This window comes from Melospiza melodia, chromosome 11 (genome assembly GCF_035770615.1).
Source record: "Melospiza melodia melodia isolate bMelMel2 chromosome 11, bMelMel2.pri, whole genome shotgun sequence".
In the NCBI taxonomy this organism is placed as follows: domain Eukaryota; kingdom Metazoa; phylum Chordata; class Aves; order Passeriformes; family Passerellidae; genus Melospiza; species Melospiza melodia.
The window spans coordinates 17,085,043-17,111,093 of NC_086204.1; the positions used below are offsets into that span (position 1 = coordinate 17,085,043).

Consider the following 26,051-nt stretch of genomic DNA (forward strand, 5'->3'; position numbering starts at 1 on the left):
CTTAACTTTTCAGAGTTGACTAAATGTACCAGACACTCAGCAGAAGCCATGTGTGCCTCAGCGCATCTGAGCTCCTCAAGTGTTGGGAACAGAACCACATAGTTTATGTGTCACATCTGGTTTTGGTTATTCAAATAACGTGCATTACACCTGCATCAGTTCACAATAAGTTTATTTTATGTGAAGAAAAGCTTTGCCATTAATGAAAAATTTCAGTAGAAAACAGTACCTCCTGCTTTCAATCTAGATTACTCAAAAGTAGAAGCTTGTATTAGTGAAAACTTCAGTAGAAACAAATCTGTAGGAAACGTTCTTGGCACATGAAGTAAAAGCTTTAAACACATTAAGTTTGAATAGAGTATTGACCGTGCAACCATGCTGGCAGAAAAGCCAGTTTTTAATGGCTGGTATTTGTCCCTCAAGACAGTAACATGGAAGACACATAAACCTGCTTACATAACGTTAATTGTATATAAATATGGTGTTGCCATAATGGACAGTCTCTATTCAGGCCAACCATTTAGTTTAGCAGTTCTAAATAAGTAATAGGCACTTTGCCTTTCTGATTTCCCCTTTCACCCATCAGCCAGTCTGAATCCATGCCAGGGATACTGTACACTGTTATCACCTACAAAAAGAGAAAGACATTATTATAAACTTCATTTGCAGGAAAGAGAGTTACAGTCTATCTACATGTGATTCCCAGTGTCTCAGAATTGAGATTAACCAGGTTAAACAGAGAATTTAATATGAGCATCCACGGAACATAATCTAATGCTCATAAAAATTATTCCATTGGTCCATGAAAAAGAGTATCATAGACACAGTATGATATTTTAAAGTGCCTTTTTTCTGTTGAAATTCTATTCATTACTGTTTATTTTCTATTGTGCTTTAACTTGTGTATTCACCCTCAGCCTTAACAGGCAACCTAAAAGAAACTTCTGTGGAGTGCATGATAGAAAGACAGATGGTGTTGATGTGCTACATCTTCACAGAAATTCCAAGCTCACAGCTTCTAACTAAGTCACTCTCTAGATAAGAAAAAAGTCAAATAAAAATATTGAAGCAATGCACACTAAAAAACCTAAAAGTCCTGAATATTCTTTTTTCAATTTCTTCTTCAGCATTAAGCTACATTCACATTACCAGGTGAAGCACTGTGCTTCACAATCTATCTCCATCTTCTTTGTATAAACTCTGACTTACAACTGCAACTGAACCAGAACAGGAGTAAACACAGCACAACCTTCACCACCAAAGCAAGAAGTAGTTGTATTTTCATATTCTTCCCAAATTGCAATAGTCAATGTCTGAAAGACTAATCATATTGAAAATAGTGCTAAAGGTGTGGTGAAAAGTAGACAGCAGAACTGCATCCTGACTGTCCATGAAATGTTCTTGCAAGCTAAGATGGTGTCACACATGTTGGCTCTCACTACAGAATATTAGGATACATAGGTACAGGACAATGCTCCAAGGGGTATTAATGAAATTTAGTTTTCTAAATATCAACTACACAGACTTTTTGATGTAGCATATCTCAACTGGCTACTCACAAACATTCCCACTTTACTTTCAAATAATTAAGGTACATAGAAAACTCTTACCTCATCTGCAAGTAGAGATAATTCACTGCTGTTTGCAGCATCATAATCATAGAGAACTCTTGCTTTTCTGCTGCCACTTGATGACTTCAGTTCACTGAGGCCTGAAGTAACCATTGAATTGCTTACTGAAGGCAATGAAGCAGAGGTTGAGGCCAACACTGAAGGAGAGGAAACACTCTGCACAGGAGTTGTGGAAGACTGATTGTTGTTAGAGAGGAAAGTAGATGGAAAGCTGTAAAAGGACAAAAAAAAAAAGAAAATACTTCTGAATTAATCCATTTTACACAGGGTATTATACATGCTCCCATGCCTAAATTAGCATTCTTATTTTTATCAGCAATAAACACCAGTAGATAGAAGTAAGAGAGCAGCACTAAGAGTTCTATAAAATAAATAAATATACTTGTTCCTGAAAAGTAGCATAAATCAAATCAATAGAATTTTAAAGGAATACTGTCACCTTAAAAAACCCTGGATATTTGTCTCTTAACGGCAAAACCAAGAAAGCACTGTTGGTCAAACTTAATTCAGACTGTACTTTGATAAACATTTCTTTTGACAGTTCTGCCAGGAAAAGTAGCCTCCACCTCCTCCTGCTCATTCCTCAATTATGTGGTTACACAAAAGATTGTGCTGACAAACCAAATCGGGGCAATATAATACGACTTAAAACCACAGCCTCCCTCTGAAAGCAAGAAAAACCACACAACTATTTTTGTAATCTAAATCAGTTCATTGATTCAGCTAACTTCACGCTGTAAAGCAAAAAATATTTTTTACACTAAAAATGAACTTATATCAACTTAAGCTCCTCATTTCTGGGTCAGGCTGCTACTTGTTCAGCGCCAGCCATAGTGCTTGCCAGACCCTCCTGTGAAGTCAATTAAATTCATTAACCTGACTGAAAAAGAGGAGAAAAAAGTGTATAATCTCCTACTTAGTTAATGAGCTCAGTCACAAAAAACTGTTCTGAGTGACAGAACAGATACAAGGGAAAGCACAGAATAACATGACTGAAAAATGGAAGGAGGAAAAGGAGAGCAAAGCAGCAAGAGATTTTGGGGCAGTGGGGTAGGAAGAACGGACCAGCAATGATGAGCTCTGAGAACATTTCATGTCACTCTGTCCTACATTCTGGGATGAAGTCCTGTGGCTGACTAAATTCAGTTATTTAGCAGCTGATGTAACAATTTCTTGTCTCTTTGCTGCCTTACTTGGCTCTAACACCCATCTGGATTCTACCTTAAAGAGTAGGTCAATAGAGGTTTTAAAAAGTGACAGAGCTTATGCAGTAAAAAAGGGCCAGCACTAGGAATTAGACTGAGTCATGATGACCTGGAACTGCAGTTTGATTTCCTTCCACTCTTTTGACCAGTGAATTCCCACACATAACTTCCCTCTTCAGTCCTTCTACATGGATGCCTCTTCATTACCATCTGGGATTTGGGCATATTGCCTACCCCCTCCTTTCATGTGCCTGCTCTTTGACATAAGGAGGATCTATCCACACCATGCATATGAACCCACCAGAAAACAGCCTCATCCCTTTGCACCTCTTGCACCCCAGTCAGATTCTTTCTGAAGACACAGCTCAGTGGCAACTGTACCCATGTAAATCCAGATCAGTATATTCCTAACCATGTCTGCAGCATTATTGGTGCTCTATGATCATAAGAGGAGCTGCTTTAGGGAGCTGATGCAGGTAAAAACTAAATCCATCAATGCAGCAACTAATTTTTGGTTCATGTGACAAACAGTGGAACTAATGCAGCTCATATCTCTAACAGCTGCAGCAGTCCTGCACACAAGGTTCCAGGTTCACACTACATTTAACCCAGTAAATGCACTGTGCCACCAAACAGGGCAGACCCACTCCTGTACCCCTTTTTAGCACAGATGTTCATTCTCTACCATTTGAGTCAGATCCAGCAATCTGCTGCTTTTGATTCAACAGTCTGAACTAACCAAAAATCAGGAAGACAACTTTCCATGAGAATAGCTTTTCAAACATGTTTATCTTGCAGTCACAATTGTATCTGACTAAAAGGAAAGAGCAGCAGTGTAGTATGGAGGACAGCACTAGCCCCTTGACAGTCAGATCAAATTGCATGTAAAAATTGGGAAGACTTTCAGCAAGCTGTTCTGAATTTAGGCAGCAGCTTACTACTGTGCAAAGGAGGAAGTCCCACTTCCCTGTGGCTTACCTTGACCCCACTAGACCATAAAGAGCTGGTTCAACTCACCAAGAAGGCAACTCCACCAAATGTTTTTGGTCTTTTTTTCTCATTTGCTAGATTAGTTTTGCAAACTAGTTCATCATGTTCCCTGAACAAATCAACAGCAAAATAAAGGGAGTCAAAACCAAACCCCACATTTCTGTAGGTATAACTCAGCTGTGCCTCACAATGTATTTATTACATGATTAGCTGGCATTCAACCAGAGGGATTTAGTTTTAAATGACAATCAGCTGTTTCTCAATATTGCTAAATGACTATTCAATATACTGCTAAACCTGTTCTCAGTTAACACAGTAATTACCTGTAAGTTATTCTGCACAGTTCAAAGGGTCACTGGTTTGTACAGTCAGTGGAACAGAAAACCAAAACTTTATAACCAGTCTGTCAATCAGTGGAGCATTAAGTCTCACTCCTTTTGCAAAGCCATATGTAAGGCATTTTACTGGAAGGCTTCAGCTATACAGAGATTGTCTGGTTTAGGGTTTTTTATTTTGAATGCTTGAGTAACAGGAGTTTCACAGCTCGTAGAGTAAGATACTAGTAATAGATAATCAGAAAAAATTATGCCACAGTTAACATTTGTCTGTCAGGGAAGCTGAGAAACTTCAGAGTAAAAGCAGTTATCAGGAAGGAAAAAAGCAACCAGAGTACCAGAATATTTGAAATAGATGTGTTTAGTTCATACTGAGGAACTAAAAACAAGAAAAAAGGGAGATTTGATTTAAAGAATCAATCCAGCCTCACAGGAGGGGAAGGCAGTACAGAGATAAGCAGCTGGTGCTACCTTGAAGAGAAACATCCATAAAAATATGTCTATTTGTATAAAGAGAACTGAGTACAAGTTTTCCCCCCACCCTCCTTACAGTTGCCTCTGGAGAGTACATCAGGAAGATCAGTGCCCAGCTTTGGAACCAGGAAGGGGTGTATGCCCTAGATGCTGACCCAGGTAAAACATCATATGCATCTCCTCTGAGAACCAGGTTTCTGTTTTAAGTAACAAACTGATCTCACTTAGGGGTTGAATGCCTCTGGTCCATCAACAACCTCAAAACAAAACTCAGATCCTTCACAGTTCTTGCCTTTTATGTGAGAATATTGCACAATACCACTCTCAGATGTGTGAAAAGCTGTGTAACTCAGCACTACGTGTTAACCACCAGAGCACAACCCACATCTAGCTGAGCTGCCTAAGTTGTTTATTTGGTCTGTATGTGCCCACATAACCTCAGGAGCACAGAACACAAACCTACTCATCTGCTTATTTACTGCAAGGGCTACACACCACATCCCTATAAATGGAAGCAAGGAGCACAACTGAGACCCTGTCCCAGTGCTCTGTGATACTTCAGTCAGATTTCCTTGCACAAGGAAGGAAAGACACACCCAAGATTTAATACCATAACTATTTTAATCCACATAGGCAGGGAAATTTCATTTCACTGTTAGAGGCACTTAGAATTTTGCAAAGCTTCCATGCTTTTGGTTTTCTACCAGTCATAGTAATTTTATTAAAAATACTGATCAGATCACAGCCACATAAAGATGCACCTGTTTTCCTAAAGGCGCTATTTTCTTCAAATACACTTTTTTTATACCTGGTAGCAACTTACACAAATTTTAAACAAAAACAGCAGTTCTGAGACAAGCTGTACATCCTGAAGCAGAATTTAAAGAGGAACATGTTTTTCCTTAGAATTATGTTTAAGACCTTCTGTTTGATAAGTACACTAGGATAAAAGTACACATTTTAAAAATATCCTCTAAAAATAGTTGTGTAATATATTTCACTCTATTTCTAATTTAATAGTTGCTTTTCCTTAATACTGTAAATGTTTGTTTTCAAGCTTTCAATTCCATTACTTGTATTTGTGTGTTACCACATTTTATAGTTGACTATCTGGAATGTATGAGACTGCGAGGCAACTTTAAAGATGTAGCAGTTTTTGGATCAAAATTTTAAACACTTTAAACTACAATTTAGGAGTTTAGTCTTTTTCAAGACTAAAAAACAAGCTTTAAACTACACATTTAAACAAACTGAGGAAATCAAATGCCACAGGAAGTTGCAAGTCAGGAAAAGGGCAAGACTCAAGAACACTTTTGTTTTTACTTCCTTGTCAGGGAAAACATAAACACAGATACCTCAGAGACAGTCACCTAGAACAGACACTAGAGTAAACTTTTAAGTACAGACAAATCTTCAGTGCATACACTCATATAAACAACATGATCTGTGTAACTCTAAGAAAGGATGATTTGTGAAGAATTAGAATAGAGAAACTTTATGAAATGTAAGTATGTGGATCTCTACAATCCCACCCATCACAGAAAAAGGATTAAGAATAAAAACTAATGTCAGCTTCTTCTCTTACTTTAAAAATGCTAAACCCATGAAACAAGACAAACTTGTTCATTCTACTGTGTGTGCTCTGGATAATAGATAGGATGAAGTAGATTTCTCCCTATACACTATCTATGCTGGCAACTCGGTTAAGAGTGGGGAACAGGGTTTCATCAGAAAATCAGATAATGACCTGTAGTGAATTAAGAGGCAACAAGAATTTATAGGAAGTATAAAAACTTTTCCCACATTGCACAGTGGTTTAGTAGCACTAAGCATAAGACAACTTAAATACTGAGACTACAAATAAATCTCTAGAAATTTCTTTTTGTCACATTTAATGAGGTTACCAAGAGCTCACCTTCCTCAATTACACAATATATAAAATCTCAATAGATCAACTCTCAAAAAGCCTTAGGTGCTGTGTGTAGGCTTAGGGAAGTAGTTGCACTGGGTAATTACATATTAATTGCCTGAGAACAGATACATTTCCTTTCAGCCCAGCATGCCTGTGTGTCCACCACTGTTCTCTCAGTTACATTTTCCTACTATTAATAAGCATTTATTAAAAACAGCTTTTTCCTGAAGTTTATACAGTATTACTACCTTCCAAGTTGTTTCTGGAGATCCAACATATATTGGTAACATTGTGCATAATAGGTCATCTGAGCTTCCACAAAGTCATTCAGACAGCGGAGATGATGTGCCTGTAACACAGCAAAGAATTCAAGAGTTCAGTCCACAAGGGCACCCAGGTGCATTAGAAGGAGTAGGCACCTGGTCAGGTGCTAATGCCAATACTGGCACTTAGGGATAAACACCAGATAGGCACAGTGCCTGGATTTACCAGGCAAACAGAATAAAATGTCATAAAAATCAACATACTTGAGTAAACATTTTTATGGTTTCAGCACTCAATTTGTCTGATGAATGGGAAGCTGGTTATAAAGAACGAAAATGAAAACTTCTGCATTCTGAAGGTTAATGGGAAAGTAAAGTTAAATTCAGTGAATATTAAATTAGAATTAAAAAAAAAACCCAACCCTTGTGGTTTGATGCTTTAATGCACTGAAGTGAAACCTCACAGACCAGAGTTCCCAAGTAGTTTACAGCAGCTTTCTTTAGAAGGCACCTGATACTGCCTTTCCTCCTCAACACCCTTTGGGTACTCACATGTGTGCTGCTGATTCCTTCCAGCAGCAGTCTGGTAATCTCTGCTTGACGGTCAAATTCGCTCTGAGTGATTCGCACCTCCTGTTCAGACTAAAGGCAAGAATGCACATCAGGTACTGGTACAGTGCTCTGTGCCACACCTGCCCACTGCCACAGTCCCACCTGATGCACAGCTGCTCACACAAATGCATGAATTAGGTGTTTGAAATGGGCTTTTCTTTGCAGACCTTTACTAGGCAAAACCAGTAATTGCATTCTGAGTTAAGAAACGTGGAGGCCCTGTGTACACAGCAAGCAGCTTATTATCAGACACCTACTATATATGCAAAGGAAAGGCATTTCTTTGCCAGCATTATTACCCCACCTCTCACAATAACAAATCAACTGTTCACTGCCACAATCACGTCTGCACCAGGGGTTTTGTCAGCATACCAATGGCAGCCAAGAATAATGTAATTTTTTTCTATAGATCAACTGAACGAGTCTCTGATGAAATAATTCAGGGTAAATCTGACATTATTTTTGCCATGTAACTGCACAGCAATCAGCTGTACATAAATCTTTGATGGGAAGTTTCACCAGAATATCTCATAATTTATTGCCTTATACTGACCACCAAACTACTACAATTCTTTCTGTAGCTTGTAATCAAGGAGTCTTTGAAATAAATAAACCTGAACTATACAAAATGTTCTAACACTTGGTGCTACAATTAGAGTAAAATCTTTATTAAAAATGATGTAATACAAGTTTCATATTTCAATAATTCAAATTTATTCCCTGTGAAATACAATTCTGAATTATTTTTAAGTTTTAAATTACTTCAATCTAGCACAGCCAAAATTACCTTAGAGTACTTTTTTCTGGGGGGTGGGAAGACAAAAATTACACTAAATACACATATACAGAATATGTGCTCTAAGATTCATTGCTCCAAGACAGAATGTCCTCAGCCTGGAATCTGGATTACCTTGCCTCAATGCTTATATTCATTTAGTGCCTTGTTTCTGAAAATAAACTCAAGGGCAAAAAACCTGCATTAGGTCCAAGGTGCAGCAATTATTATTCTCAGAAAGGAGAGAAATATTTTCAGGAAAATTGAGGTGATACTGGGTGAAAAAAATGAGGTGATACCAGCTAAAAGCATTTTATGTGTTTGCAACCATCCTGCTCTTCCACTCAGCTAATGTTAATCAGTATGAAAAGTCACATGGAACCTCAGAAAAGAGCACAGAAGAATGACACAGTTACCTAAAAGTCATGGCAACCGGAAGAGCTTACACAGTAATTAAACACTGAAGAAGTTCCTAAAGAGAACCATGGGCCTCCTACTCAAAACTGAGATAGCAGTGTTTGTATCAAGTTTCAAATTAATTAGGTTTTCAAAGTTGGTTGACGAAAGAATCTTTGCTTGGAATTTTCTGATTAAATTTGAATTAGCAGCAGCAAAATCCATCTGTCAGTCTTTGAGAGAAATGTAAGAACAAACAGATGAAAAAAGCTAATCTGATGGCCAAGAGGGGAAGAAAAGCAACATCTTAATTTTCTTTTAAAAACCTATCAAAGCAATAAATAAATAATTTATCTGGAGAGAAATAGCTTTGTGTCTTGCTTCTCTGAAGTCAGCAATTGCTAATGTGTTTCTGTCTCCCTGTCAGGTAAGTAAATACAGGAGAACAGGAACTTAGAAGGGGACATATCCATCAAAATAATCATATTTGTTTCAACAACATTCTAGCAAATCAACTACTTTCTGTAAAAGAAAGGAAAAGTAGGTAATGTGGTAACACATATTAACTTAGTACAGAGTGACTTAAAATATATTTACAAAAGCCCAATGGACTGGTTTTATAGAGATTTACATTAACCGAATTATGTCTTTAATGAGCTTTGCCCATCCCTATTTTCAGTACTGCTAAGTGAACTGTACCAGGACAGCACATCTATTCTTCACCTTGGGGTAAAGGTGAAAACCAACTGACTTTTAATCTGGGGAGTTTATGCCCTTATCACCTTTATTTCTGAACAGAGTGAAGAGCTCAAAAATACAAGCATAAACTTCCCAGGTGCAGCTGTATTGTGGTTTTAGGATCATTAAAAGACCTCACTAGGTATGTCTCATGAACATCCCTCAAAATCATACTTGCTCTGCAATTACAGAATATGATCCCAGGTTTTGAATCTGAGTACTCATATGTAAATAATCTCCCCAGATTTCACACAGGAGTACAGGACCTCTTAGAAATACTGTGTAATCCTGCAGTGAAGGGACAACACACATAAAAGCATAGGAAATAAAATGACCTTGCCAATGTTGTTTTACCAGACATGCTTTGAGTAAAACACTGGTAGTGGATACACAGCTGTGCCTAGTAGTCAATATTCCTTCTGAAATACAGAGTTAGAGGAAGCTAAACTGAAGTTAGTCATTTGTGCCACCACGCACATCTTTTATTCTAACTCAAAAAAAACTGCCATAACTGAGCCAGAGATGACTGGATGGTCTGAATTTTTTGCTGGGAATCTTATATTTAAATTGCAAACATTTATGAATCTCCTCCTCCAACTCTCAAACACAAAAGGACAGATTGCCTTTAGAAATGTGGATGGATTACTGCTCCACTGGCAGTACATAATATTGTCATTTCTTCTCAATAGTCTCTGCTATTTATATACTACATTAAAAAGGGGACCTTGAATTACATAATTTATTACAGAAGCTAAAGTTTTTTGTCTTCTTTATAGTTAAACACTTATAGTTATATAGTTAAACACTTTGTAGTATTTCTTCTTTCCAAGACATAATCTGTTAAATTTTGCTACCCTTAAAATTGCTTGTTCTTGTCTCTGAAAAGCAAATAGCTTCAAGATTAGTTTTCAATACAGCAGTATTTTTTCCCTGCCATTTGTTCCCCAATATAGGACCAGCAGAGGGGTTTCCTGCTTCCAAATGTTACTTTACTTAATTCATTAAATAATTCTCAGACTTTAGGCTCAAAGTTGACCTCATCCTCCTTTTACAGTTAACCCTCCTTTTACTTTAAATGCCTCCTTCCCTCTGAACTGACACTCATCCTCACCTGTGTGCACAACTCACAGAAAGCTGGAAGAGCAATTCCCATAACTCCCAAGATTTCACTTGAAGCTGAAATATCCCGGCTTTTCCCTACACCTCCCACAGCTGCCTAGCTAGTTCCCCATTAAAAACCATACTCCAAAGCCCCTGCTGTCCCTTCTATTGACATAACTTTAATTACCCCTCCTCTACAGAAATCCACTAAGAAACCCTTCCTTCCCTGCTAGCACACCCCCTCACAGCCTGCTGCCAATGCTGGCTTGTCAGAGGCAGTGAGCCCATGAGAAATGAATGGCCCTTCTCAAGGCACCACAGCAGCCACTGCCCAACAGCCCATTAGCTCCTCTGAGTTTGTCCCTGGCCAAGGGGTGGCACAACAGGGCAGGCTGCAACGCCCATCCCAAGGCTAATCCTAAACTTACAAACCAGCTTTCAATGCAGGTGTGCTTCTCAGATGTCCTACCCTCTAACTTAGGCTGCTGAAAATCTAGTGACACTGGAGAGAAAGGTGAGGTGCTCCATGTTCTGGGTAAAATTTGAAGATCAGTGTTTTCAGGAGAGTTTAGATTACTAGACCCAAATATTTCTGAAAAATTTCAAATAAGCTTGTTCTGATAAGGATATTATACCAGTAAATTTTGAGAGAAGTCCTGTAGTAGTCTATTGTATCTTGTCTCATGAGAATCATTTGGTACTGGTACTGAGTGACAGCCAGAAACAGCTTACCATAAAACAAGCCCCAGGCATTGTTTTGCCACTGAAACCAGAAAGGCCCTGGAGGGGCCCAGTGTACTCTGATCTAATGCATCAGGCTGCCAGCATCAGACTGAAATCAACAACATGTAATATCCCCTATTACTGTAGACCAGCACAAGTTATGATTTCAGAATTCTGCAATTTTAAAATTGTTTACTTACTTTTGTCACTTCCTCAGCCCATATCTAGTCAGCATTAAGAATGGGGGAGGAGAAAATAAAAACATACAAACTTAGACATTGGTGGCACTCTATTATAGTATATAATCACACTTTGGCTTTGAAGTACTTTCCTGTCCTCAGAACTTCACAGGGATTTGAGGAGTGCTACAAGTCAGCTGCCCAAAGCCCTTCATACACAATGAATCTACTATGATTATGGATAGCATTACCTCTATGAAACAAGTTAGATACTGAGGAGAGTGTGACTTGTAGAACTCATGTATTACAAGAATCTACTTAAAACAAGCTATTACAACACAAGACATAACTACTTTAAAAAATGACATGAATCAGACAAACCAAATTACCTTAGGAGGAATTTAAGTTACCTTAATGTGTTAAATAATGGAAAACTATGGAAAGCTATTCTCATTTTTACACTGAAACAGATGAATGTTTTCTCTTGCTAATTTCATTACCAGTTTTCTATTTCACAGCACTTTGACTGAAATCTAAATTTAATTGAAACTGCTACAGAGGTATCTCACATTGAGAATTAGAGTAGTAGCAAGCAGCGCAGCAAAATCATAGAACTGCAAGGGATTGAGTCTAAAAGTTAATTACTTCAGCTTGCTCTTTCAATTCCCTCTTGCAATGTGGTTCTTTAATTTTCATCTTCTGCCACTGTAAGATGATGACACAATCAGGAGTAGGAAGAAATGTGTATAAAGGTTGCAGGAGCAAACTGTAACAAACAAGTTTATTTGCTCATTTTTTTATCTGATCACAGCTGAGAAGTCTGGAACACTAAATTGAGATGAGATCCAATATGCTGTGCAGATCCAAACCTCAACCAGAACAGGCTGGACAGCACAGTCTATGCTGTACAGAACTAATTAATCCCTTTCTCTTCCACTTTCACAATTATAGGGCTAAAACCAGCTGCACTAGGGAGTCTTTGCAATAAGTTTGGGATACATTGCACTTTAAGTTAAGCCATTAACTCCTGTGACATCACTCAGTTGCAGTTCTTTGTAACACACTGCTGGAAGGGAATAATTTCTACATATTCCTGTCTGCTTCACATAATTAACTTTCACACATATTAAAAAGATAGGAAAACTCAACAATTTCTTTCCTCTAATAGCTGAAAATAATTTCAGAAGTGAAAAATTAACTCCTTTATATAATAAGTTTACATTCATAAAATCAGAGAAATTAGAATACTGTGTGTTTCAAATTATCAGAAATAATCTGATAAAAATAACATCCAATGCTGTACTGACATAAGTGTATTTAGTGCATTTCACAAATCCATTTTCAAATGGAAAACAACAAAATGAGCTGGATAGCAAGAGGAAACATTTGACTGGAAAATGAATGAACACAGGAGGCCAACAAACCTTTAGCCATTTTACATGCAGCAAGTTGAGCATGTAAGAGACATTTACCATAATGTTATTCTCTTCAGGCTGAGAGATGTTTAGTTGCTTAAGTGTATAGATAAAAAACAAAGGCAAGTTAAAAAACTGCAAATATAGCAGGCAAATAGATTATCAGCACAAAGCACTGCAAGTTTAAGGGAAACAAGATTGTGAATTGAATATAGATAAATAAAACAGTTTAGATTTTGATTATAAATACTGAACTAAGCTGTTTCAGTTGTAGAGTCAGCATAGGACAAGCAATTTTCAAATTATTTTTCCCAGTTCTAAAAATATGTAATCACATGTAGATAAAATTTAGCACGTTAACCTGTCACAGAAAATAGTAAAGCATAAAAATTTGTGTCATAGCTCAATACACTACACTAACCTATCAGTCCAGCCCTGTTAGTTAGGTTTCTTCCTTTATAAATAAGGGAGCCAGCAGAATCTAACCCACTTGCATCACACCTACATCCAGGTTAATTCTCACTTATACAATGCAGAGGATAAAGCAGAGCTGCAATTTGGTTATTTCTGCTGGCATTCTACAATCTGATACTTCTTACACATGCATATTAATTTTAATTACATTTTGACAGCAAAGTATAGGCAAAATAGTGAAGAGGTTTAGGGTTTCGTGCTCTTCCAGCACTAAATTATGTGCATAAAACTGCATACTTGCTGTAGGAATACACGGGATCAAATAGGAGCAGCAGCAATTGGCACCAAGCTCTGAATGACTGCACTGGTGATGAATTAAAACTTCAGTGTTTTTTTTATATATGTATATATATATATATATATATATATATATAAAATTTTAATACCAAGCTCAAGGGGAACAACTCTCATTGCTTTAGAAAGCAAAGTCCATACTTGCCACCATACCACAAAGGAAGCTAATAATAAAACCACTTTTTAACTTAACTCTGAACAAAGTCAAGCAAAGGAATAGTTAACTATCCAATGCTCCTCTATCCATTGCTTCGAAATTGCACTGCTTGCTGATCAAAACCTTCTCTGTTCTCCATAGTTAGTCTTACAAATTAAGAAAGCTTGACAAATAGAGAAGTGACTCTTTTTGGAGAGAATTTACATAAGGGAAAATGCATGTGTAGATTTAAAAATACAGATAGTTTAAATACAGAGGGACAGTGTGCATGACATGGACTGACACACAAGAGCAGAACTGTCAGGTAGAGATCATGTTGGTTTTTAGATGGATTGTCATCGCAAAGATGCACTTCAAAGCTCAAGACAATGTCTCTGAGATCCTTCAGGACAAACACCCATTTTGAAAAGCCAGCAAAATCTGTCAGTCCTTCTTCCTCTCCATCATGTACACTGTCCCTGTGTATTTAAATTAACTGGATTTCTTTATTTGCATGACCCTTACTGCATTAACCCTTACAGGAGAAATCACTATCCATCATTAACTGCTGAACCTTTAGGAAAGAAGTCAAAAGATAGCTATGAAAATACTGTAAATATATCCTGATGAAACTACATACAGTCAACAGCCCATTCCTTCACTTAGAGCATTTTAAGAGTTTAAAAAGCAGTAACCTTCTTTTTCAATTTAATCTCCTTGAATAAGCATTTTTTGAGGGAATCAGAATGGTTCAAGTCATCCAAGTTGAAACGTCTCACCTCTGTTTGGTGGTGTAAAATAGTAAGCAATACATAAAGAGAAACTGCAAATATTTTTGACAGAGAGAAGTTAAGTATAGATAGGTTCATCAGTTGAAAGCACACACTTCACACCCACACTTCAACATTTGCAGAGATTCAGGTATTTGTATTTACACCCATATTGGCAGGTTGTATCAATCAATTTTTGACAATATAGGCTGATCTACTATAAAACAAGAAGAGAGTAAGTAAGTCTAACTTGATGGAATATTTAAAAGTAGAAGACTAACACCTCGATCAGTAACTCACTTCTGTTGACTTGTGTTCCACTAAGGCATTTCTTACAAAAGTACCTAGAAAAACAACCAGGGTAAGAAGCTAGGACTGGAAACATAACCAAGCAGTCAAGTTGATAAATATGTATCAATCCATCTGAAAGTTATGGACCAACTGGAAAAAAAGCCCTCTACTTACTGCAGCTCGAGCTTCTGCAACTTTTGCCTTCTTCAGTCTGGTTTTTGCAGCATCCAAATCCAGTCTTTTATTCTGTAACAGTTTACGTTCTTTCTGAAAGTGAGTTAAGTTAGTTTGTGAGAATGAGTACACATACAAGCAAAAGACTGTCTGCTTGGAAATGCTTTTAATGAAGTATCATGTAAATAAAAGTTCTTCAGTTGGAGAGGCAGAATTAGATCCCAATTATTCCCATACAGTTTATGCTCAATATGCATACTTCTTATAGTACAATAGTTACCAAATTAACATTTTCATTATTATCATGTTTTTACGTCGGCAAAAACCAGAAAATACTCCAAAGGCACAAATTTCACTTGATTTTTTCTGTATTACCTGGAGGAAAGTAATAATGCACCATTATCTACTACTACATTTTGAAGACTGACAGTTACAATTAGTGTGAAATTCTGAAAAATGTACAATTCAACTTACAGTAATAGTTTTGTAGTCTCCTTCAATAAAGTTTCTTAGGGGAGTGAGAAAGTTTATAGCAGAAGTTTGAATGAGTTCTCTGTCTGCTGCCCCAATTCGCTTTTGTGTTTCTCCACATTTAATGAGTGCATTTCCTGCAAAGGAAAAAATATGTTAATCATATTGTTCAGGCAGGAGGTTAACAAAACTGGTTGCCACAGTCAGGAAAGTTTAGACCAGCAGTTTGAAAAACAATCCAATGCCATGAAAAGGGCCTTCAAAAGAAAGAATATAATGTGCAAAAAACTCAACCCCTTCCCAGAAAAACCACTCCAATCCCCCCAAAACTAAACACCAAAAAAAACCAACATAAAAACAAACAAAAACCCCACACCAAAATAAGCACCCACACAAACAACAAGCTAAACCATTTTTATTATAATCAATCACAGGCCAAGGCAAGATTTCAATGAGACCACATATTATGGCAACTCCATGGTGAACATCTATTTCAGAACTGGACATCATACCTACTTATTTTAATCCAACAACTTCCTCTCCTACACAACATTCTTAAGACAGGAGTAGTTGGTAGCAAGGAAAACGCTTGAGATACTGGAAAATGATGTGCTTTTCCTCACCCCATCTACTCAAACTTCTAAATATGCATTTACACATTAACTGAGCAATACTTTAAATTTTAGTTTTGATCTCCCAATGCTCACTAATACAGCAAGTCAACTCAAACTGATACAAATGTCATTCAACAGTTTTATCTAGAGGAAGACAAGAAATAATTTTATCTAGAGGAAGACAAGAAATACATTTTTATATTGTTAAAAAAGCCTGTATCTATGCATTTTTTTACTTCTTACCATAGGCTGTTCCTGGGCCAAATTCATTCCCAGCATCAATCATATACTGGCCTAGTAACTCTGGGTTATTCATGCGACTTGGTGCTTTGCGGTCCAGCTTCTCATAGACAAATTCTTCTATTCTGGCATCTAAAAAGGTTTATTTGAAATAATTACTGTCATTTAAAGCATAAATTAGAAACAAGCAAACAAGAAAAAGGAACACAAAAAAAGAATTCCAAAATCCAGCCACTAAACTCAATATTAAGTGAACAATGCTAGGCTGGAGATCCTGTTCCTGAAAACTGACCATGTTCCATGTTTGCCATGCCATGTTCAAGTATTTCCTAGAGCCATCTGGGAAAGTGAAAATGTGTACTTTTCTTCTCCATTAGCATAGTTATACAGCTTTTCAGAATTTTGATCAGAAGTCTCCACAGTAAGAGCAATAACAGAATACTTCTCCTTAAAAAACCAGTCTTTTGTTCCCCTTCCAGAAAAAAAAAAAATGTTAACTACAATTTGCAGTAAGAATTAAGTTCATCAACTACTCTAAGTTCTTATTAAGATATTCTGAAAGTTCAATAGCCCCAGAAATTATATCCTCCTTCCCATGCTCCCTTGAAATGTTCTGAAAGAAACCATTAAAAGTTATTAGAAAATGTTTCATTTCATGTTCTCATATTTTCTTAGTCTGAGCAATAAAATTATCAGAAAAACTTGTTGAGACTATTTGAGTATTACTACCCATCTATCACAATACTAAGCCACGGGGAGCTTCTTCAGTGGAAAGGCCTCACACACCTAACCAGGGACTCTGTAATTGAAAAAGCAAACTCCTCAGATGCAATACCCAATTTCTCTGACCAACTGCTTTCATTTCTCACCTAGCTGGCCTTATTTATACAGTCAGTAAGAACTAATTTCAGCAAAAATAGTACAGACAACCACAAAGAAGCTTTCCAGTGAACAAACCTGCCATTTTAATACTACTTGTTAATTAGACAACTTTCAACAGCAGTGGATTAAATAACTACTCTCTCATGCAGGTCACAAATTAATCTAAGACAGACAATTATGGGTATCAGCACATTCCCTGGCAGCAAGAGTGAACCAGAAATTATCAGAAGTTATTTGTTTTCTTTACTCCATCCATATTTATTTTTTACTAAATCACAAAAGAACTGGAAAGTAATCTAAAATTATTGGACTATTACATAGGTCTGATCTATAGGTACAATTATAAATGGGACTGAAAGTGATTTTTCCTCCCCCAGACAGGGTCACTCCATTAACAAGCACCAAAAGCAGCTCCCTGCAGCATGTGATCCTTCTCCAAGTAGGCCAGCAAACAGCTGAAGTTACATTCACAAAGATCATTGCTCAATGGTGAGTATTTTTAGCCATAAGAAAATGGACTGGAGAGCAGAACTGAGACACTACTATATATCATCCTTCCACTGAAACTTCTGCATACACTTCCACTAGCCTCCAGTCAGTGCTTCAATACTCAAAGCTGACAAGTTTCTGAAGGAGTTCAAGACATACTAAAATATTGAATTGAATGAAACAGTCAACTATTTCCTCTGGCCTAGACAAAAGTAGAAACTTCAGCTAGAATTTTCTGCAAGTTCTGCTGCATCCTTCTCACAAGATTAGTTGGCTTATTTTTAAAATACTGCTCTTATGGAACTAAAAGATGCAACACACTTCCAAAGTAATACTTCAAACGTCTCTGTAATAAAGAATTTATCCATTTGGCATTAGAGAAGTGTTAGCAGTGTATGATTTACCTTTACTAATAAATCCTAGCTCAGTATGTCATTACAAGGAGAACATTTGTTTTCAGTGCAGAAGTAATAGCAGTTTTATAAAATTATCATTTGAGCAAACCCAAAGGAGGTTTAGATTTTTTCAGTGAAGTAGTTCACCCACTGACTGGACACCAGGTCTTGACTTAAAATCTAGATCTATACATTAAGCAAATTCCTATAGCTCTAAACTCTAGTACAAGTGTAGGATGAAGCTGAAACTGATGTCCTCAACATTACTATTCATAGCAGCAACTTCAGAAACAAATAAAATTAACACACCATAGAACTTCATTACTTCTGCCCATGTTTTTTTTTCTGTTGCTGTTACAGTAAGAGACTCAACAGTGATGAAATCATATTTCACACTTTTTGTATTGCTCAAGTAGGGTGCTAATTCCTCAGTAAGGGAATTGTTAAAGACAGGTATTTTAGTTCATCTTGCCTGCTTCAAGCAGATTAGTATTGTGCAGAGAGTTTAAATAATTAAACAGTAATGAAGTTTCTTGAGCCACTGTATCTACCCCATAAAGAACTTCAGAGCTCTTACAGCTATCCAAGATATCTGGAATTAAAATGGGAAATTCAATTAAACACTAAACAATTCAAAAATCCAATCAACCTGAGACTGAGCAGAGTATGGAACCAATATGACAGTTTAAAAAGCTCAGTATAAAGTTTTCCCCATTTGAAAGGGGAAAGTATCAGCAATTGGCAGTGACTCCAATTCTTCCCAGCTCTTCAAATTTGCCTTCCATAACTGCAGCCTTCAAATGTTAAAGCTGCTGTATTTAGTCATTCCTTATGCAATAGCTATTGAAGTAAATACTTACATTGGCATATCTATTAATTCAAAAGTTGAAAACAAAAACCTGAAGGGCTCCTTACTTGGATTTGGCTGCAATAATACTTCTGTTTGCTTCATTATTTTTTCTGTCCATAACTTAGTGCATTCTGCTTTGCTGAGAAGGTTCTCCAGATGAGCATCCAGTTCAGTCTTCTCTGCCTGACCAAGCTTTTCTTCTGTGAACTGCAAGTTGGTCAAGTTAAAAATATTCAGTTCATAGACATAATTTTCCAGAACAAATTTAAAACAGTCACTTATATTAGTTTGAAGATGATGTTTTAAAAGATATAACCATTCCCCAGTCATCAGTAAAAATCTAAGGACAAATCTGAAAGCTGTTAAGGTCACCAGCACATCCATATTATCAGATTTTAAAAAGGGCAGAAAAATATGTGAAAGGTAATTTTTAACATTATGAAGAAATCCTCTGCTAAACTTGGTACTGAGGATTCTCACGTGAAGCAGTTTGTCCAATTTTGCACAGTGTTCTTTAAAACATTAACTATAATGGAAGCCCAGAGGTAATAAAGAAAACGAAAAGATTACTTCAATCTTGTAGGTTTTGTAATTGTTTGTCAATTATCCTCATGTAAAACCTGAAGACAAAATAGATTCTGATTTGAATCTACCTTGAATATATTGAAAAAAAAGTCCTGTCCAGAGGAAACAGGACAAAAATAGGGAGTTTAAACTATAGTAGTAAGAAGATTTAAATTATAATTAGACATTAAGGAAAGCTTCTACAGACAAGGATTAAAAGCTAAACCAAACTTTCTTGGGAAGTTGTAAAATCTATCTCTTTGGAGGCAAGGAGTTGCTTTTTAGAATAGGACAAACCAGTGTTTGATAAACTCTTTAGATGTCCTGTTATTCCTTAGAGAAACAGTAGGACCACCTCTGCTGTTCTCATCCAAGCTGTGATTTTAGTGACCATGAAGTACAATATAACATCATTTAGCTAAATAAATCCATCAGACAACTCATTTCACTTGATACAAAATTCATGCCAAGTCTCACTAGTCCACGAGCAGTTTGTTTTTCAATCCCAGGCAGGGAGAAGCTCCACATTTCACATCAGGGAAGCAAGGAAAGGCGGAAGTGAGGGCTTTCCCTCCCCCTTCAGAGCAGCAGCTCCTCCAGCAGAGATCCCATCCCATCCCTGCTCCAAGTCAGGCATCCTCAGGAGAATCTGGCTTATGATTAAGTCACTAACAAATTTACCAACAGGACTGGAAGCATTCTGACTGTCCAATTCCATTCTTAACGAGTTCTCTGGTGGCCAGTAAGAAATAGAATACAATGTAAGTAAATTGCATTGTCCAAGTTTGTTTGCATTTCTGCCACATGTAGATTAACCAACTTTGATAGCAGGCACATCTTGATAAATGCTTCTGGCATTTGCAGTTCTACATAAAAGCAAACTGCAGGCATGAGAAAGTTCAGCTGCTGTATAGGGAAGAAGGGAATTTATTCATAGACATACTGCTGCTGCTATTTAAAAGGCTTTTTAAACAATGCCAGGTGTTCTCAAAAACTTCGTACAGATTCTTTACAATACAGTAAAATAGGTGTGGAATTATTTTTTATAATTAATTACAGATAAGAGTATTTGTATATAAAATTATTAAAATTTCTTATTAATATTTCCATAAATCCTCTCAGCAGCGTCAAGATTGCTAAGTGAAGATCACAATGTTAGATTTCACACATACACTTAAATGAAATCACAAGGCCCCATCACAAGATCTTACAATGAAGGGTGAAATTGCATCTCCTTTTTCCCCCTTGTCCTACAAGAAAAGAGAAAGTGGAGGCAGGAAAGGAAGAGTCGGTCTGGGAAGGGGGTAGATGTGGAAGAAGCCACGAGCAGTGGGGGAAGCATGGAAATACCTCCACCACAAAGAGAAGCTATAATGACTGCTTTAACTTCATTTGAATTTGAACAATATTTTTTGACGAGTTTGCATTTTCAGAGCTCTGCTGCGCTGCTGATCATTGGTTCTGCTTGAATATTGACATTTAGGACAATACATCAGACTGACAAGACTAGATAACAACGCTCACCACATTCCAAACCTGACTGTGACCCAGTGAGAACTCACAAGAAACCAAAGTGGATTACTATATACTGCTTGGATGCCCATCTCCATACAGCAAATCTGTTCAAGTTTGATTATATAAGGAAAGGGGATTACGGCTCAAGACAAGCGCTAAGGAACAAAAGACAGTTACAATGCTCTTACTGCGAAGAAAGGGGAAGACCAAATCTGAAACAATGGGCTATCAAACTAGCTGAAAATCGATACCAAAAGTAAAATAAACCAATCAGCCTAAGCAGACACATACAGGGTTTTCATGTGTCGCATGAGAACTCGATTTTTACCGGTCAGGCAGCGATATGAACACGTTTCTAGCAGCCAGTAAACCCCAGGTGCTTATTTCAGGCGAGACACACCTTTGTCCTTTGCATGCACAAAGTCCGGCCGTACCTCCCGGCAGTTGATGCCGGCGCATCTCGTGCTCCCAGTGCCGGCGCCTTCTCCCCTCTTTGCCCGTCTGACCTTGGGCTGTGTCACCCCCGCAGCCCCCCGAGGCTGCTGCAGTGCAGCCTGCCTGCCGAACCGCCGGGCCCGCCCAGCCCACGGCCGGAGGGGCCGGCTGGAGGAGACTTCTCGCAGCAGCCCATCGCCGCCCGGCCCGGCCAACGCTCCGGCCTCGCCCCCGCCAGCACAGCCGGGCCGGGCGCTCCCTCCGAGCTGGGAGCCCGCGGCGGGCCCGGCCCCTCCCGGCCCCGGGGCGGAGCCCGGCGCCCCGGCCAGCGCCCCGCGCCAGGCCCGGCGGCGGCCCAGCGGAGCACCCGCGGCCTCGACCCGGCCGGGGCGTCCTCGCGTGGGGCCGCCCCGACAGAACCCCGTCCCGGCGGGGCCCCGGCAGGGGAGGGCGGTTCGTACCTGCACAGCGCGGCTCAGGAAGGTGCCCGCGTCAGCCGCCAGCTTCTTCACATTGAAATCCATGATGTTCATGTTGGGCGGGGGCGCTGACTCAGCCCGGGCACCCGCGGCGCCGGCGGCCGCTCCGGCCCGTCCCTGTGGGAGCCGCCGGGGGCGGTGCCGGGCCCGGCCCGGCCGCAGCCGATTGGCGGAGCCGCGGCGTCAGCCCAGGGCCCGGATCGGCCGGGGGAGCGGCGCCGGCGGCCGCCCCGCCCCAGCCCCAGCCTGCCCTGGCCCCGTTCCGCCTCGGCCGCCTTCCTCCACAGCTCCGCCCTGGCGCTACTCCGCCCCGGCTACCTCCCCCCCAGCCCCGCCCCGCTCCGCTCCAGCCCCGGCCCGCCCCACGCTGGCGTAAGGGGACGGCGGGCGGGGTAGGGTGGGCTGTCAGAGGTGGCCCTGGAGTCAGGGCAGTGTTTTCATGCCGGCGTTCTCGGCGGCCTTCGGAGTTAGTCGGCATGCTGCTTCGGGGCCGGGTCAGCCTGCCCGCCAGCCCTGGGCGAAGGAGACTGAGAGCCGGGCGCGGCCTTTGCCGTGAAGAGTCGCTAGCAGGGCGGGCGGTACGGGCAGAGCCCGGGCAGGCGGGGGTGACCCCCCGGGCACGTCTGTCCGCTCCCCTAGCGTGGAAATCCTACCGCTCACTGGGAACGCGGCCCGGCTTTTGCCTCGGGACTAGCCTTAGCCCTAGGTTTCTTTTATTGCCTAGGGTTAGCGTCCAAAAACCACAGAGCCCAGAGCTGTAGGCACACCGCAGCTGCTAAAGGCATCCCAAGGGGAGCGCACAAGTGCCACAACATGGCTGCCTCCACGGCTTTTGCCTCGGGACCCGCCTTAGCCCTAGGCTGCTTTTACTGGAAATGTAGCTGGAGCCCGCTAGATGTCAGTGCCTCCGTACAGCAGACTACTGCAGCTCTGCTTGCTAGGCAGATAGGAGTGGGTGTCCCAGGTAGCGAGTTGTCCTGGGTCATAGAGATTGTCGGTGTAATGTCATATTTTTGCATAACTCTGGGAAATAGTTACAGGAACAATGCTGCAACCTATTTATTCCGATTGTGTGATGTAGTTCCTATTAAAGAATTTGTATGCGGCAGAACTCCTTTATTGAATAAGATTTATCAGAAGCAAACAAAAGGAGATATTTCTGACTGAAAGGGCATTCACTAACCTAAAAGCAATTTGAGGGAACTGGTACTAGCAAATAATGCTTCATCTCTGACTTTTTTCTCCAAAGGAGTCTTTCTACTGTAAAGCAACAAATATTCTAATCTGGCTTTGATATGAACTGAAGTTACAGCATTGATTATTGCTTGGGAAAGTGAAGGTTTAGATCTGAACACACAGTACTCTGTCTCTGCCTGATGTCCACTTCTGTGTGAGGCAGCGAGTGCCTAAGGGTTGCTGGAGAAATCAAATCTGGTCCGTACTGCACCAAGCAGTGCATACAAGCGTGGGGAAGGAACAGTATATTAACAGGGTCACAGCAAATCTGCAGCTTTTGCAATAGCAGACTATTGCCAAAATTAACCAATGAGCAAACACACTGGAGTAATGAATTTCTGACATGGAAATGAAAGGTTCAATTATACCTTTAGAGCAGATGAAGTCATGAGCTGTGACACTCAGCAGTGTTCCTGTGGTATCTAAAGAAGCTTCTCTCAAGCACATCTCTTTTAATAAGGCCTGTAATTATGTCATTGTGGAGCTGTGTGTCCTGTTTCCTTTAATTATTTTCCACTCTGTGGATTGTGCCACTGTCATTAAAATGTGGTTTTGAGGACTGAAACTTTTAATTCATTCTTTGTTTAGGAGGTACAGGGTGCAATGCTAATTATCATGCTAATTAGCCCTCACTGCTGCATAGTGCTTGTGGTATTTTATAAACTATGACCAGATTTTTAGGAAATTCCAAAAACTTATTGCTTTCTTTTTAAAATAAGCCAATCTTATAGCAAGTTCTGGGCAGCTAAAATTAAGAATTTTGTCTGAGGTGACTATGGGGTACCAAAGCCACAGCTCATAACAGTGGCTGAAGCAAAGGTCTGTCAGAAATGGTGAATTCTCAATACCAGGCTATGGGCCCTATAGGGAACAGATTTAGGCCTTTTGCGCAAGCAAAGACAAAATCTCCTTTGGAAGATTTTGTCATTGGAATTCAGGGACAATCAGGCACTCACTCCAGAATGGATAATGAAGTGATTTCATGTCTACTTGAATTTAAAAGGTTGAAATTTAGCATTTAATTTTTATTACCAGGCACACATGGCTAGGTAATATTCTCCAAATAGTATATGAAGTGAGTAGCTGCTCTCTGAAATTCCATTGCCAGTAATAGAAGAAAAAACACACTGGCGTGTTTACAAAAGATGACAAAGCATATGTTTGATTTTTATTTTGATTATTTCTTTCAAGCTTATTTTTTAATGTAAGTTGCTGACACTGCTATTACCTAGAATCTTAAAAAGTAACATTTCTATCAGCATGATTTTTAAAACAAAATGTACAAATTATAATCATGTATGAGTATACATGTCTATGTACATATCTACCTTTGCACCCGTACAAATGATCATGTTTGGATCACATGATCACTCAGTTTTGCACAATTTATGATTTGCAAATGATCTTTCCACACATCTGTTGCACATACAGTCAGGTTATATGAATACTTACTGTTTAACCTCAAAAAAAAATTTAAAAATTAATGGAAACACTCAGAAAGCAATCATCTGGACCTAAAGCTCCCCAGAGGTCTCCAGGTTTCTGGACAATAACCTCCTGGGTGCGCAAGGCACGTCCCGCCCGAGTAGGGGGCACAGCCGCTTCTTGAGGCCCCTTCGCATCCCAGCCCCGCTCCCCTCGTGCTCCCGGGGAAGGGGCGATGCCGCCTCCCCGGCCCCGCGGGGGCTGCGGCTTGCACGGCCCCGGTCGGGGGCACTGGGTGCTAGCGGGGAGCGCCGGGCAGGGCCAGCCCGGGGCGGGCATCACAGCCTCCCCCCGCCGCGAGAGGGGCCGGCACGGCACCGGCAATGGCAGCGGCAACGGCAACGGCAACGGCAACGGCAACGGCAGCGGCAACGGCAACGGCAACGGCAACGGCAACGGCGCGTTGCTCCGGCAACGGCTCCTGGCGGCGAGGAGCGGCGGGCGCAGGTGGGGGCCCGCGGGAGGAGTGCTGAGCGCACTGCCCCACTGGAGCGGCGCTGAGGGGACAGTGCCCCGCTGGAGCGGCACTGAGGGGACAGTGCTCCATTGGAGCGGCGCTGAGGGGACAGTGCTCCACAGGACAGGTGCTGAGCGGCGCACAGGGCAGGTGCTGAGCGGCACTGCCCCACTGGAGCGGCCCTGAGGGGACAGTGCTCCACAGGACAGGTGCTGAGCGGCACTGCCCCACTGGAGCGGCGCTGAGGGGACAGTGCTCCACAGGACAGGTGCTGAGGGGACAGTGCCCCGCTGGAGCGGCACTGAGGGGACAGTGCTCCACAGAACAGGTGCTGAGGGGACAGTGCCCCGCTGGAGCGGTGCTGAGGGGACAGTGCTCCACAGAACAGGTGCTGAGGGGACAGTGCCCCGCTGGAGCGGTGCTGAGGGGACAGTGCTCCACAGAACAGGTGCTGAGCGGCGCTGCTCCACTGGAGCGGCGCTGAGGGGACAGTGCTCCATTGGAGCGGTGTTGAGGGGACAATCCCCCACTGGAGCGGCGCTGAGGGGACAGTGTCTCGCAGGAGCCATGCTGAGGGGACACTGCCCCGTAGGACTGGTGCTGGGGAGCGGCTTGCGGGACGCCGAGGCAGAGGGCGCGGGGTCCTTTGGTGAGGCGGGAGCCCAAGCGGGCTCGGGGCGAGGGCTGGCATTGAGTGACCTGTGCCCCTGAGCCTCCCCTCTGTGCTGGGGAGTGTGGAAGTGGGAAATAGCATTGCGAGCTTTACTTTGTCCTTCGAGTGTATTCAGTTTTCTGCTGTGGAAGGATTTGCTTTCTGCAAACCTTGTTTGTGAATTCAGTGCTGAGCAATTGCAAATTGTGAATTCTTGTGGAAGATTTCAGGTGCATTAACTGTGTTACATCTCTGCTGTGACTGAGGTCTGCTTGGTCCAGTCCAGCAGTCCCACTGAAGTGGGAACATCCTGGCATGCCAGTAATGTTTCAGTTATTGATTCGTGGAACTCCAATATATGTTGACATACATTGTCTTGTTATACAGCATTAAATCAAA

General features: G+C 40.6%; 1 protein-coding gene across 4 annotated transcripts; it reads right to left on the minus strand.

Annotated features, from left to right (window-relative positions):
- Window positions 1-155: 155 nt before the first annotated feature.
- SH3GLB1 (SH3 domain containing GRB2 like, endophilin B1) lies at window positions 156-21,953 on the minus strand. Of its 4 annotated transcripts, none has more exons than XM_063165767.1 (11): window positions 21,805-21,953; window positions 18,895-19,036; window positions 16,217-16,345; window positions 15,363-15,496; window positions 14,889-14,981; window positions 12,807-12,845; window positions 11,356-11,379; window positions 7,363-7,452; window positions 6,796-6,896; window positions 1,611-1,842; window positions 156-628 (listed from the first exon to the last, which is right to left on the minus strand). In XM_063165767.1, exons 1-11 carry the CDS (start codon window positions 21,874-21,876, stop codon window positions 521-523), a joined length of 1,164 nt encoding a protein of 387 aa, XP_063021837.1. In that variant the 5' UTR covers window positions 21,877-21,953; the 3' UTR covers window positions 156-520. The 4 variants fall into 4 exon arrangements, with proteins under 4 accessions (XP_063021837.1, XP_063021836.1, XP_063021838.1 ...); XM_063165766.1 differs by having other exon boundaries at window positions 12,759-12,845; XM_063165768.1 differs by lacking the exon at window positions 21,805-21,953 and adding an exon at window positions 21,309-21,433 and having other exon boundaries at window positions 12,759-12,845.
- Window positions 21,954-26,051: the final 4,098 nt, after the last annotated feature.

What these genes read in the sequence shown, in the direction of transcription:
- SH3GLB1 (XM_063165766.1), bottom strand. Translation starts at nt 21,876, where the DNA reads ATGAACATCATGGATTTCAATGTGAAGAAGCTGGCGGCTGACGCGGGC. An exon ending in ATTATTGCAGCCAAATCCAA is followed by an intron (nt 16,346 to 18,894) that starts GTAAGGAGCCCT and finishes AAACCTTTTTAG; the next exon opens with ATGCCAGAATAGAAGAATTT. An exon ending in TTGCAGAAGCTCGAGCTGCA is followed by an intron (nt 12,846 to 14,888) that starts GTAAGTAGAGGG and finishes TATACACTTAAG; the next exon opens with CAACTAAACATCTCTCAGCC.